Raw genomic sequence first — 14,382 nt, forward strand, 5'->3', positions numbered from 1 at the left:
ATTGGGACCTGATGGCGCAGCATTAGCAGCATGAGCTTCTAAAAGTGTTTGATGGTCGACGGCAGCAGATTTGTTCAAGTCACACAACAAAAGTAATGAGTATCGATAATGCACTTTTGATCATTCCATGGGTAGCGTCTGCAGACGCTGAATAAGTCAATAATACTAAGTGAAAAAAGATTGTTTTACCTTATATAAGGGAAAGTGAAAATTCATCGAATTTAATTGTTGTTTACGTTGATGCTTCAGATCACTTTATCATTTTCACCAATAGATATCGCTGATCAAAATACATGCAAGCTTCTATAATTAACCGGATTAGATGTAGATAAGAGAAGAGCTCTAACCGCAACCGTATCGGGTTTTGCATTCAAAGACATAAATTTAATGTATTCTTGATAGAGCAGATGTAGATAGTGCAAGATGTGTCCTGAAAAACCCTCAGACAATCCCCTCTTTCCCGATTACTATTTAACTCTCTAATTCTTTCAATTGACTTAAACGAAATCTCGAAGGCAACGTAAATACAAGGTATGTATAATCTTTCAACAAGCTGGCAATATCTTTATAAAAAAAAAAAAAACAAACAAAAGAAAAGGAAAATTCGTTGCCAAGTCCCAACCAAGACTCCTACAGCTATCAGGTAAGAAATGATGTAAATAAATCCTTGAGCTAAACTGTGCTTTTTGTATTAATTTGTTAAGCTTTTCGAAAGCAATCATTTGAAAGCTGTTGGTATTAATAAATTGTAATATTTTTCTTTACTTTCTTTGAACAGTTGGATGCGTCTATGCTTTTCAGTGGAGAAGGGTGGTAAGATACCGGTGAAGGTAATTGCGAAAACATTCGCCTCCGGCAAGACGGAGAAACTCGTTTACCAATGCATTAAAGATGTTGGTCTGCCGGAAGATAAAAATGCTACCATGACCAAAGATCAATTTACCTTTGACAAATTTTACAAGCTTTATCATAAAGTATGCCCCCGTAACGACATAGAAGAACTTTTTACAACGATGTAAGCGTAAAAGAAAAGAAAGAATCGAAGAAACTCAACAAAAAACAATTTGTTTTTTTTTTTTATTTTTGGTTTGCGTTTAGAACAAAAGGTAAATCGGAGGTTATTGACATGGCTCAGTTCGTGCAATTTATGAACGAAAAGCAACGTGATCCACGTATGAACGAAATTCTGTATCCTCTCTACGAGGAGAAGCGCTGCACAGAAATTATAAACGATTATGAATTAAACGAGGAACTTAAAAAGAATTGTAAGTTTGATGGCGAATTTGATTGACATCGTTTTTCATAATGCTCACTTGTGAAGGTCAACTATCCATGGACGGGTTTAAGCGTTATCTAATGTCGGATGAGAATGCTCCCGTGTTTTTGGATCGTTTGGAAATGTATATGGATATGGATCAGCCGTTAGCGCATTATTACATCAACAGTTCTCATAATACTTACTTATCGGGTCGTCAGATCGGTGGCAAGAGTTCAGTCGAAATGTATCGCCAAACACTATTGGCCGGATGCCGGTAAGTGGTGAAATTTCCCAAATAAATTAAAATCAATTTTCATTTAATTTGATTTGTCAAAAAAGTTGTGTCGAGTTAGATTGTTGGAATGGCAAAGGTGAGGACGAAGAGCCGATTGTTACTCACGGTCATGCCTATTGTACAGAAATTTTGTATAAAGTAAGCCCAGCTTAAGCTTAGACAGTTACACAATGGACAACTTTTGTTAAGCATTTTTTTTACCCCTTCCTCCCCTTCTCTAGGATTGTATACAGGCCATAGCTGATTGTGCTTTTGTAGCGTCTGACTATCCGGTGATATTATCATTTGAAAATCATTGCAATCGTGCCCAGCAATATAAATTAGCCAAATACTGTGATGACTTCTTTGGTGATCTGCTACTAAAAGAACCTCTACCTGATCACCCGGTACATTGTTAATTCATTTTTTTTTTTCTTTTTTTTTTTGCATATTTATGTCGTTCATATTTTATATTATTCTTTTTCCTTTGATTGTCAGTTGGAACCTGGATTGCCTCTCCCACCGCCTTCAAAATTACAGCGTAAGATTCTTATTAAAAATAAACGCATGAAACCCGAAGTGGAAAAAGTCGAGTTAGAATTATTTTTGAAGGGCGAGTTAAAAACCGATGACGAGCCCGAGGAAGATGCTAGCGCTGCGAAACCGCCAGAAGCTGCAGCTCCGCCGCCACCACCAGCCGAAGGTGCCGCTGCGGGCGAGGCTGGTGCTGAAGGAGCCCCCGCTGAAGGCGGAGAAGCCGCTGTGGCGTATAGCGGCTCAACGACAAACGTACATCCTTGGCTATCGTCAATGGTTAATTATGCGCAACCGATTAAGTTTCAGGGATTCGATAAAGCTATTGGTAAGTGAAGAAGTTTATCGTTTAGTTTATGGCGAAACATATCATTTCTCCGATATTACCATCTATTACTTGGGAATTTTGACCCTAAGAAGTAGTGTAGTTCAATTTGAAGGACTGTTCGAAGGTACAAATTCTTACTGTCCTTATTTTCCTAATGGCGGCAGGCATTAGCTCATGTTTCTTAATCGATTCAATTGATAAAGTGCTTCGTTAAGAAGTAATTGCACTGTACCCAAGTACTAGCAAACCATTCGTTATAAACGGGGTATTCGAGGGTACTGTTAATATATAGTTATGCTATACATAATCGATGCTTATCAAAGCGTTTATATATTCACATATTAATGTATCAAATTCTTTTCTTTAGAGAAAAATATAGCTCATAATATGTCTTCGTTTGCTGAATCGGCGGGCATGAACTATCTGAAGCAAAGCTCTATTGATTTCGTCAATTACAACAAACGTCAAATGTCACGTATATACCCGAAAGGCACGCGGGCCGACTCTTCCAATTACATGCCCCAAGTATTCTGGAATGCCGGCTGCCAAATGGTCTCGTTGAACTTCCAAACCTCCGATTTGCCTATGCAGCTTAATCAGGGTAAATTCGAATATAATGGTGGCTGCGGTTATTTGGTAAAACCAGATTTTATGCGCCGTTCCGATAAAGAATTCGATCCCTTTGCTGATGCCCCCGTCGACGGTGTAATTGCGGCGCAATGTTCGGTGAAAATAATAGCCGGGCAATTTTTGTCGGATAAAAAAGTCGGTACCTATGTGGAGGTAGACATGTTCGGTTTACCTTCAGACACGGTGAAGAAAGAGTTTCGTACACGTTTAGTTCCAAATAATGGTCTAAATCCTGTCTATAATGAAGATCCATTTGTATTTCGTAAAGTGGTGCTGCCAGATTTGGCTGTCTTACGTTTCGGTGTATATGAAGAGAGCGGAAAAATGATCGGTCAACGTATTCTCCCGCTGGATGGTCTGCAGGCGGGCTATCGTCACGTGTCGTTGCGTACCGAAGCCAATTTCCCCATGTCATTGCCCATGCTGTTTGTAAACATCGAATTGAAAATTTATGTACCTGATGGTTTTGAAGACTTCATGGCCATGTTATCTGATCCTAGAGGTTTTGCAGGAGCGGCCAAACAACAGAACGAACAAATGAAAGCTTTGGGTATTGAAGAGCAGAGCAGCGGTGCGGCCAAAGATGCCGGCAAAGGTAAGGAGGAGGAGAAGAAAGAACCGCCCTTAGTTTTTGAGCCCGTTACCTTAGAGTCTCTACGCAGTGAAAAGGGTTTCCAAAAAGTGGCCAAAAAGCAAAACAAAGAGTTAGATACGCTAAAAAAGAAACATACCAAAGAACGTTTAGGTATACAAAAAACGCAAAACGCGGCAATTGATAAGCTAATAAAAGGAAAGAGTAAAGATGAGATACGTAATGATGCGGCTATTAAAACCGCCATTACTGAACAAACTAAACAATGGACTGAAATGATTGCCAAACACAAGAAAGAAGAATGGGATCTATTGCGTCAACACGTTCAGGACTCGCAAGAAGCCATGAAAGCCTTAATGCTAACTGTGCAGGCGCAGCAAATCAAGCAATTAGAAGAGCGCCACGCCAGGTAAGTGCACACGTTATCCTCTCAATTTATGCATAATTAAAATTTAGACTAATTAATACACTTCTGTTGAATTTCTTGTAGAGATATAAAGGATCTGAACGCCAAACAAGCCAAAACCTCGGCTGAAACGGCCAAGGAGGTACAAAATGATAAAACTTTAAAAACCAAAAATGAAAAAGATCGTCGTCTCCGAGAGAAAAGGCAAAATAACATAAAAAGATTTATGGAGGAGAAGAAGGTAAACGATTCGCAATTTTGCCCCACGTTGAGAGATGTTTTTTGATCTTTCTTTCGGATTTATAGCAAATCGGTGTTAAACAAGGGCGAGCTATGGAAAAATTGAAAGTTGCCCACACCAAACAAGTGGAAGAGTTTAGTACCGATGTGCAAAAGGTATTATATAAATCACATTGTTGCTTTCTGCCCCCTTGCATCACCACTTTCGCTTTCATTTCATGCGCATACAACAAATACACAATCGCCTAAATAGATTTCGTTTAACTCTCATCTCCGCGCAAAGCTGCCCGCCAATGTTAGTAACGGTTATTTTGCTGTTAATGTAACAGCGAGAAAGCTTTTACATTAGCAGTCATCTGACTGCTTGCTTTTTTCGGCTTTTTCCTTCTCATCATAATTGAAATTGTAAGAAGGATAAGAAGAGATTTTGTTGAAATAATTATACCCTCTGATCACAATACATGCAACTAACTAAATAGCATTAACCGAGTTGCATATCTGTCTCATTTTATTTTTGACCAAAACACAATTCAAAAAAAAAAAAATGACTTTCTAGTGAGACTAATCTTTGAGAAGCTGATATGAAAATTAAAAATAAATGACTTGCTAATAGAATAGCCGGCAGTATCATTCATTTAAAAGAAGGACGGACGCAGCTCTCGAAATTTAACTAATTTCGCCCGAAACAAATGCAACTCTTTAATTTGCTTTGATCTTTATTTCGATAAAATTGCGCAAGATTTGAAACAAAGTAATTTTTTTATTAAATCGCTAAGTATATAGGACAGGGGTTAGGTGTGTGTTTGCTGATAGGTACGCAATCTTTTATCGAAATTTTCCAGCATCATTTTGAATAAATGTGGCTAAATTTCGTTGAAACAGCATTGAATCTTCTCCTTCAATGCTCGCACGACTGTGCGCTCATTAACATAGCTCTTTGACTTCAACTGACCGCATAAAAAGAAAGGTAGTAGTGATAAATCACATGGGTAGTTGACGAAATTATGTCTGTGGACGGGAAGCTTTCCTTGTCTTTGAAATGTTCATTGAACGCGTTAATCTCCCGTGTAATGCTCCATTTTTATTAAACCTAAACTGTCAGCTGTTAAACTGTTTTTTTTTTTTTTTTTTATTTGTTGAGAGGAATTTGTCTACATTTTACCATCAAATCTTGCAATAGTTTTTGAGATATCCTATATATATTTTTATTTCATACATTTATTTATGTGTTCGATGTCTTCTTCCAGCTATTGGATATGTACAAAGTGGAAGAAGAGGCCTATAAAATCCAAGGAAAATCCGAATTCTTTGCCTAGGATTTACTTAACAAATTGGATGATAAAGCGAATGAATAACAATAAATAATGACTCTGATTAGTCTGAATATATGAAACCTTAAACCGGGGCACTCAGAGAATAATTTCTATAAGAATGAAAAAAAAAAACAACAGCCGTAAAAAGGAAAGAATTTCAAAGCGGCCAAAATGCAACAGTCGAATTATTTAAAAGTATTAAGAGAAAGAATTACTATAGAAAGAGACAAATGGAAAGGAAAAACAAAATATATATATATATATATATATATATTATTTCTAATAAAATTTATATGTTATAAGGCAATAAATGATAAGTTAAAACAATGTACTAAAAAATACCAAATAATTGAAATAAAATATATATAAAATAGTGGAAAAGAAATGGTAAAAAAACAAAAAGTATGAAAAGCAAATCTAAAAACAAAATCTAGTCAAATTTTTTAAATAAAAGAAAAAGAAATTTATATTAAAAATGAAAGTAATTTTTAAGATAAAAAGAAAAAAAAAAACAAAAAGCAAAGAAATGAAAAAAATTTGTGTGTGTGTGTGTGTGTGTGTGTGTGTGTGTGTGTGTGTGTGTGTGTGTGTGTGTGTGTACGAGTATTTGTGTGTGTACGAGTATTTGTGTACCAACACACATACACATAAGGTGGATTTTATAAATATGTGATGGAGCGAGTAGTATACGTGCATGTGGATTGAAAGCAAATAGACAGTAAAACATCTATTTAACAAGAAATTAAAAAAAAAACTAAAAACAAAAAAAAAATTCAATGATAAAATGAATTGAATGAGATAAACCAAAGAATAAATTTGTGGAAAAGCAATACAAGATTCGGTCTACGATTCGTACTCGAGCTGCGAGTCGGTTGGCACCAATGCGTATTTCTTTCAAAATTTTAGATTACTACCTGTCACATTGGCGTCGGCAGCCGAAATTAACAACACACGCTGATATATCAAAACTTCTATAAAATACCTGACGTAACGCACGTACAATCAACGTGCAATTTTAAGTCGATTCAAGTCCGTCGGTCGGTCGGTCCATCCTATCGTTAAAACATTCGCGACAGCAATAATTGCAAAACAAAATTTGAAAGCTTGGCTGTTCTTGGTTGTTACTCGATCCCCTCATTTACGATGTAATATGTAAAAATTGCTATTTATGATCGGTGTACACGGGGATAGGTTAGAGCAATTTCTTCATCGCAACTAACCTAAGCGCATATAGGTATTATTTGAGTTTAAGTTTCTTCAAAACTTCATAGAACAAACGCGGAACGCAGCGATCGAATGGATCAAAACAGATCAGAACGGAACAAAACAGAACGAGAGACGGACTTTTTTTAGCCAATTTCGGATCTTACCTTGCACTTTATCTAATTAGTAATTACTGATGCGTACTCGCGAAATTTTACAAACGAAACACATTGTACGTTACGATGTTAATGATGATATAAAATTAAATAAATAATGAATAAAAAAAATATATATATAAAATTGAAATCAAATATTAATAATAATAATAATATTGTGTAGCGAAAAAAAAAAAAAGAATGAGAGAGAAAATAAATGAAATAAATAAATTCAAATGAATGAAATTTAACGAAAGTAAATTATTTTCTTGAAAATTAATAATAAATAATAAATAAAACAATAGCAAAATAATAATAATTTATAAATTTATAAATTTATAATTGGGTCTATTTCGAGGGTAACATTGTTATTCCCCTTCGGCTCGTACCTACATATATAAGCATTAATAAAGCAAAACACTGGAGTTTCCGTTTATAACCACCTATACAGCTCTCACATAAACTTAATTACTTTTAAGACATAAACATAACTATTAATAACAAATGTAAAAATGAAAGGATAATTCAAACCCACACTTTATACTGGAATTATTAAAAATAAAAAATATAAATAATAATAATAATAATAATAAAAGGAATTCTTCTAACAAACTTTTTTAAGAAAACACTAAAGATATCTTCCAGCAACCAACAAAAGAAAAAAAGAAAAAAAAAAGAGTAAAAACCAAATTTAAATAAATTATGAAATAATTAACAAGACAAGTGGCATTTATTTTTTACAGTAAAAGAAAAATTTGCGAAAACAAATTAATTCTTAATAAAAACAATCTCTTCAAAATGATAATAACTAAGTGAAAAAAAAAAAAAAAATTCAGTAAAGAAAGGACACAATTTTAACATTTTACAGGCTCTTTTCTTCCCCCGCGAAAAAAACAATTAATAATCATAAAAATAATAATAATAATTATTTTTTATTTTCTTATTTTTTTTTTTTTGTTATTTTGTTATTTCCTGTTTTTTAATTTAATTGATTTAAAAATTGCAAATAATTCTTTTATGAAAACATATGTAAAACTTGGCTTAAAATTTTTATATGTGATAAAAGAGATAAATTAATAATGAAAATTAGATTTAAAAAAAAAAAACCAAACTACAAGAACTGTTATACGCATCGGTAGCGACCTTAAGTTAATAATAGTGAATACTGACCGGTATTTGATTAATGTGATAGTGCCAGAGGATCGCGTCCTAATAATTGTTAACCGGAATTTTGGATGGCTTCCCTGGATCGAAGGTTATTTATAAAAATTTAACCACGCCCCGGATCACAAACATTCCGATTCTGATAGCCGCATCAGTTTTAACTTAACCCGTACATAATTCTTGTATGTGGTCTACTCGCGAACAGCATCAGTTGTTTAAAATTTACTTTGCTCTAAACGTGATCCCAACTGCGTAAATCTCAGTTCGCAATCATTTCAGAATAAATTAATTTGATAATGTCTCGCTGCCATAGCGTAGTCTTTTTTTGGCTACAGGAGATAAGCTAAAGGACGGCATCGACTTGATTGCATTTTTGCACCTTTCATAAAGATTGACGAACTAATCGAGACAAATTTGATTTCCTATTAACTATTCTTTATATCGAACATAGTTTCCCATGCGCTAAAATTAATGAGAATTTTTATTCCCTAATTTGATTCGATCAAGAATTTTTTAATTTTGTTATTATTGTAAAATTTTTGCTTTTGCTCTTTACGCGTAGGACGTAACTAATTTTGTATATTAAAAAACGAGCGTGGATATATATATATTTATATATATATATATATAGATCAACGTTAGGGACGGATAAATAGTCAAAAAATGATGATCGAACTATGAATTCAAAATCTTACTATGATCAGGGATAGTTGATGGAGCGAGCCTCTGATTTGTATTTGCTTCGATGGTTGAATTAAAAATTATAATAAAATAACTACTAAGTAAATGTCGCTCGCTTTGTGTTAAGAAAACTTATCTCAGTTATGAAAAGATCGCATATATATATATAGCAAAGTTTTCCCATATAAAACAAGACCTCTAAAAATGAAGAGTACTTCTCTTATAAATATAAAAACAATCAATCAATAAAAAATATATCTCGTTTATGTGAGCAATTTAAATAAATTCATATATGTATATATGTATGTATGTATGCATGCATGCATGTATGTATACATGTATACAGAATAGTGTATAATTGTTATAAGAGCTATGGATTAACAATAATATTTCAAAATGGCGGATATTTGCTTAATTGCTAGCATAAGAGTTAATAAAATCTAATACGCTCTGCCTTGCGGACGCATTTTGAAATATCTAAAGCGAAAAGTAGCCGCGGCCATGTGCATCAATCTAAGTTAGTCAATAAAGGCGTTTATGCGGAACCTTTTATAAAAGTCAGTTAATTGTTTCAAAATGTATTTAAAAATATTCAAGCGGTATCATTATTGCATTAAAACATTATCGCGGACACTGATTGCGACCATTATCATATTTCAAGATGTTTATAACTTTGTTAAGGACTCGTGTAAATCAAGTTAATAGCTTGTTTATTTTGAATAAATGAAAGCAATAAAATTGAATATAAATTATTAAGTCAAACATTTAATTTTTAATGAAAACAATTTTCAAAATTTTTCGATATATTTTTTTATGTAAACAAGAGATCTCTTTAAAACCGCCCATGACGGATTTACGTTTAAATAGCTTGAGAAGGGAGGATAACCTTCTCTTACTTTATATGTTATGACTTTATAGTCACAAGTATGCCTCAATGTTATCTTACGCAGTTCATTCGATATGGGTGTGGAATGCGAAACCTTAACAAATAGAAATAAAAATTTTTTTTAAGCGACTTGTAATAATTTCTAAGTCTAAAATTCCATTGAACAAACAGTTGGACAAAATTAACTTTAATATACCGCACCCCAATTCGTTTAATTAACAATTCCTTCCCTATGTTTATATAGTAAAGTTGCATCTCTTCTTCCTTCTTCTGCATTCATATAGGGCTGTGTGTCCATGAAATGGGCCGATGCAGTCCACATTTTTAAAATAAATCATCTTGCCACATATAAAGGCTTATTTTCTCTAAGAATTTTTTTATAGGAGAGGTGGCCCAAGAAATCGTTTCAAATTATTCAAATTTTTCATATTCATTTAATCTTTCAATATAACCTTGCACTCCTTACACTCCTTGTGGTAGAAATGGATATTAAGCCTCTCGGATGTATGTAACGTTCAGGGGAAACCAAAACAAATCCAACTTTTTTTAATATCGTGTGACGTGAAATCATTTTCATATGATAAATCTAAATATATCCGTCTGACCGTCTGACCATCTGTGTAATGCCTATTGTAAACATATTAATCGTCATTTTGAATTTGACAGAAACATTGCAAGTTCTTGCAGGCAGGGCAGGTTGGTTAACGAAAATGAACCAAATTAGGTAAGGGACAAGCCTCCAGCACTACGTAAACTAAGATCACCTTTCTTTTTCAGAAGTAATAAAAAATTGGTTTTTTGCCCACTACTCGTAAATTATAGCAGATGAACATAAAAAGTTTTGAACGCATATTCTGATATTGTACCTACACACCAATATGGAAACTATTGTTCGCGCCTACCCAATAAAATATTATATCAAATTTTATTCATGTTCCAATGTCTTTACAATGTGCAAAGGTCAGCTTCACAGAGTATATAGGTATATACTCCGTATATAAGTATATAGCCAATTTCGAATCCGTAATGCACCCAAGCATGTCCATCTGTCCGTCTCCGTCCGTCAGCGCAACTGTGTAGTAACAATGATAAACATTCTTCCGTAATAAACATGGTTCCGTGCAGTGACGACATCGCCTACAAAAGAATTTGAAAATGATCAAAACTGTAGTAGAAGGATCACGCCGCCAACACCCACACGCCAGTGAACAGTTCTTCGTTGGCTCTCTCTTGCTCGCGCCTCATAAACTCCAAATGACGCGCTATACAAGTTTCCACAAAATTGTTCTACAAAAACAGAATAACGGCGATGGATGTAAGAAATTCGGTCACAACCGAATACAATTAATTATCTTACGTATTGAATTTGTAGTTGTATTTGTCCGCGTATGCTTCACTAAATGTGATTTTCAGCACTTATCCTTTAATCCTTAATGCGAGGTGTTCGAAGCCGTAACGCTAGGGAAGACCTTGATATCGGATATTAAGGAATCTTCTACATCGTTATTGTAAAGACGTACTAGGCACAATTTACTTAGTCCCTCGTCCCTTATTAACTTAAAATATACTCATATAAGCAAATGCGTCAACTATCTAGTTTTCGATTATTTCAGCATATTCAAAAGAAAGGGGACTTAAAAGGCGCTTAACTGCTTCCTTTCGATCTTCAAAATAAAGTATATAATGCCATATTTTGAAAATTTGACTTTAAAATTGCATGACATGCTATTGACCGATTCCATCATTGTTCCGGTGTTGTGGTTTGCAATTTACTCTAATCAGAGAAACATTAAAAGGAAGTATGAAAAAAAGCGGACTGATGAACATCTTACCTTCTTCTAAGATTAAATTTTTGATTGATATATCTTCGGCAATCCCTTCTCGCCGCATATATTGCATCAAATTTACTTTGAGCTCAATAGATCGTAGCTCTAATCGAACTTTATTGTAATGCATTACTATTTCGCGAGTTCTATAAGTTCCACGATGCTGCGATTTCTGCCCCTAAGCATCTATAGACCCAAACGATCTTAAGAATGATAGACAACGCCTATCGAAATATTTAATGTATTTTGTTTTGTTTTGTTTTTTTTTTTTTCCATTATTTAAGTTTATCTCTTGTTTCAGAAACGAAAAAAACAAAACTAATTTAGTTTTTGAAAAGAACTTTAAAGAATGTTTTCACAAATTATACATTTCACCTTTTTAGAAAAAAAACAAAAACGAAAAAAGGAAAACAAAAAAAGAAAAAAAACTGCGCTGCGTATGAACTTATGAAATATTTTTCTTTAAAAAAAAAAACAAAAACCTAACAGTAATAATAAAACATGAAAAGATTATGTAAAACATGCAATTAGTTAATAAAATTATTTAACAATATTATTAGCTGCTATCCTTTAAGTTTAATGTTTAGAAGGGACTCTCGTTTAAAACAACTAAACTGAATTTATTTATAAATTGTTATTTACGCTAAATTAATCGCTTTCTTCATTAATTGGTTATTTCAATAATTAAATAATAATAACACTAATAATAATAATAGTAATAATAATAATAATAATAATAATAATGATAATGATAATAATAATAATAATAATAATAATAACAAAAACAACAACAACAAAACAAAAAAGAAACAAATTTCTTAAGGAAAGCAAGGAGGAGGCAAGGAACCCTTTTATTAGCTAAACAAAGCGAACGCATAACAAATCCACATATATGAAATAATTAACGAAATTAAAATGAAAACAAAACCAACATAAAATATCTGAGATTATATTGTATTTAGAGAATAAAATAAATTATTGTAAAACTTTAAGAAGAAAACAAACTGAGAAAAAGGGAACGAAAGAAAACAACTTAAAATAAATAAATAAATATATCTTGTCAAAAAATATTAAATTATTGAAATAAAATGAAAAGAAACTGTTTTACTGGGCAACAACAACTGAAAGAGAGTGCGAGAGAGGTTTTGAATATGCTTAACGGCGCGACAGGGCCTTTGACACCTTTGAATATCATCTTCAGTACATCTATAGCTGTACCCGCGGTACACACTACAACTGCGTTGTACACGTATACGCTTTTGCCCGCTTCTTAAAGCTAAAGATTTTCTACTAGAAAAAAAAAAAAAATCTACCTTTGACATAAGCTGAACTTGTGAATAAAAAATATAATACAAAAGTATCTTCCGTCCAACGTCCAAAAGCGATTGTGCTAATATTATTCTTCGAAATAGTTCGACAAGCCTTCTTCTACATGAAGCTCTTAAATACTTTCATCAATATCACCCTTTTATCACCTCAATCGAATCGAAGCAGTGTCTCGATACCGGCCATTTGTGTCCTTTGAAAAGCAAGAATCCGAACAGGGCTCAATCAACCGAATGACGTCCTGATAGTCCGCATACCGTCGTATCGTAAAAGTCAAAAATTGAAATGTTCTTGGAATAAGTCGAGCTTTGGCGCATTCAGGGTACAAAACAAGCCTATCACTTCCTTAACGGGGCTTTTGTCAATAGATGTTAATGGCTATACGGGGCGCTGTTTGTCTTTCGCTCGTTCCCGGCGTTCTTTGAAGTCTTTTTTCTGTATCACTTGTAAAGATATTTTTTTTTTGTAATATAGCCTCATCCGTAAAGATTTTCTTCACGCATTCTCCACGTTTCGCCACGTTTCCGCGCCATAACATTCATTTCGCATGGCCAAACTCGTTGCTCGACAACATCCGACAAAGTAAGTAAGACTTTTTGTATTTACAAAAACACGTGTAAACTCTGCAGCAATTAAATGCTACATCGACATGAAACTCTACATAGATTTCAAAGAGAGAATACTACCAATCCATAAAATGAAAAGTTCATTTTTATTATCACAAGAGCAGTTATGGTAAATTAATATGCGATAGGAAAACAATTACTCAATCATATTGAAGAGAACGATTGGAATGTTGAAAGAGTTCTCCAATGTTAAGGCATAAATAAACCAATCAGCACGAGATATATCCGAGAATATATGAAGAAATGATCAAAAACAAATTTTCGATTTACACGATTTTTTAGGAAATTTATTGATATTTTTCCAAAAATTATTGATTATATTTTTACGCAACAGGGAGGTCTTAATCTCACTCACAGAAATGGACCGATCAGATACTCTATCGAACAGCACGACCAAATCAGCACATGCTTCTGTCTATGGTTGCGGCATGAGGCATTGAGATCCACACATGGTAAATTTTTTGTCACACAAGCCGTATCACATCATACACTACTCTAGGAACGGCTGCCGAAGGCAGGCTCAAATACTGCATGTTGACATCTGTGACTATACACTGAACGACAACTTGCAAATAAACAATAAATCAACGATAGATCATTTACCGAGCCCGAGCGAAATGAGTGGGTGTTGGATTGTACCGAGCAAGCAAGCCGATGCTCAAGTTCCGTACATCAAAACTTTCGAAAAAATTGAATGTGCCATGTACGCTTTCGTACGAGACAGCCATTTTCAAAGGGCGGAAGCTTCTTCCACACCTAATATAATGTGACATTCCCTTTTGCTTAACGCACTTTAATACCCTGAAAATGCGAGTCGTTTGTCTTCTCTTGTTATCAAAACACTGTACTTTTGTGAAAAGCTTTTCCAAGCTTTGCTAAACGCGTTTCATGCAATAACAGCTGATATATGTTTCTTGCATTTGTTTTGTTTTTTGCGTTT

At 33.8% G+C, this 14,382-nt stretch overlaps 1 protein-coding gene across 4 annotated transcripts in view; it reads left to right on the top strand.

Moving 5' to 3' along the window:
* LOC119644554 (1-phosphatidylinositol 4,5-bisphosphate phosphodiesterase) overlaps positions 1-5,819 on the top strand; it is an 80,212-nt gene extending 74,393 nt beyond the window's left edge. For all 4 annotated transcript variants that reach the window (XM_038044132.1, XM_038044133.1, XM_038044130.1 and 1 more), the window contains exons 6-15: positions 779-1,015; positions 1,099-1,265; positions 1,322-1,532; positions 1,598-1,691; positions 1,775-1,939; positions 2,031-2,394; positions 2,762-4,025; positions 4,107-4,263; positions 4,329-4,418; positions 5,510-5,819. In XM_038044132.1, the coding sequence (XP_037900060.1) occupies positions 779-1,015; positions 1,099-1,265; positions 1,322-1,532; positions 1,598-1,691; positions 1,775-1,939; positions 2,031-2,394; positions 2,762-4,025; positions 4,107-4,263; positions 4,329-4,418; positions 5,510-5,578 (2,818 nt within the window). In that variant the 3' untranslated portion in view covers positions 5,579-5,819. The remainder of the gene's footprint in view (positions 1-778; positions 1,016-1,098; positions 1,266-1,321; positions 1,533-1,597; positions 1,692-1,774; positions 1,940-2,030; positions 2,395-2,761; positions 4,026-4,106; positions 4,264-4,328; positions 4,419-5,509) is intronic.
* Positions 5,820-14,382: the final 8,563 nt, after the last annotated feature.

The sequence above is a fragment of the Glossina fuscipes genome, unplaced genomic scaffold, assembly GCF_014805625.2.
Source record: "Glossina fuscipes isolate IAEA_lab_2018 unplaced genomic scaffold, Yale_Gfus_2 0, whole genome shotgun sequence".
Taxonomy (NCBI): domain Eukaryota; kingdom Metazoa; phylum Arthropoda; class Insecta; order Diptera; family Glossinidae; genus Glossina; species Glossina fuscipes.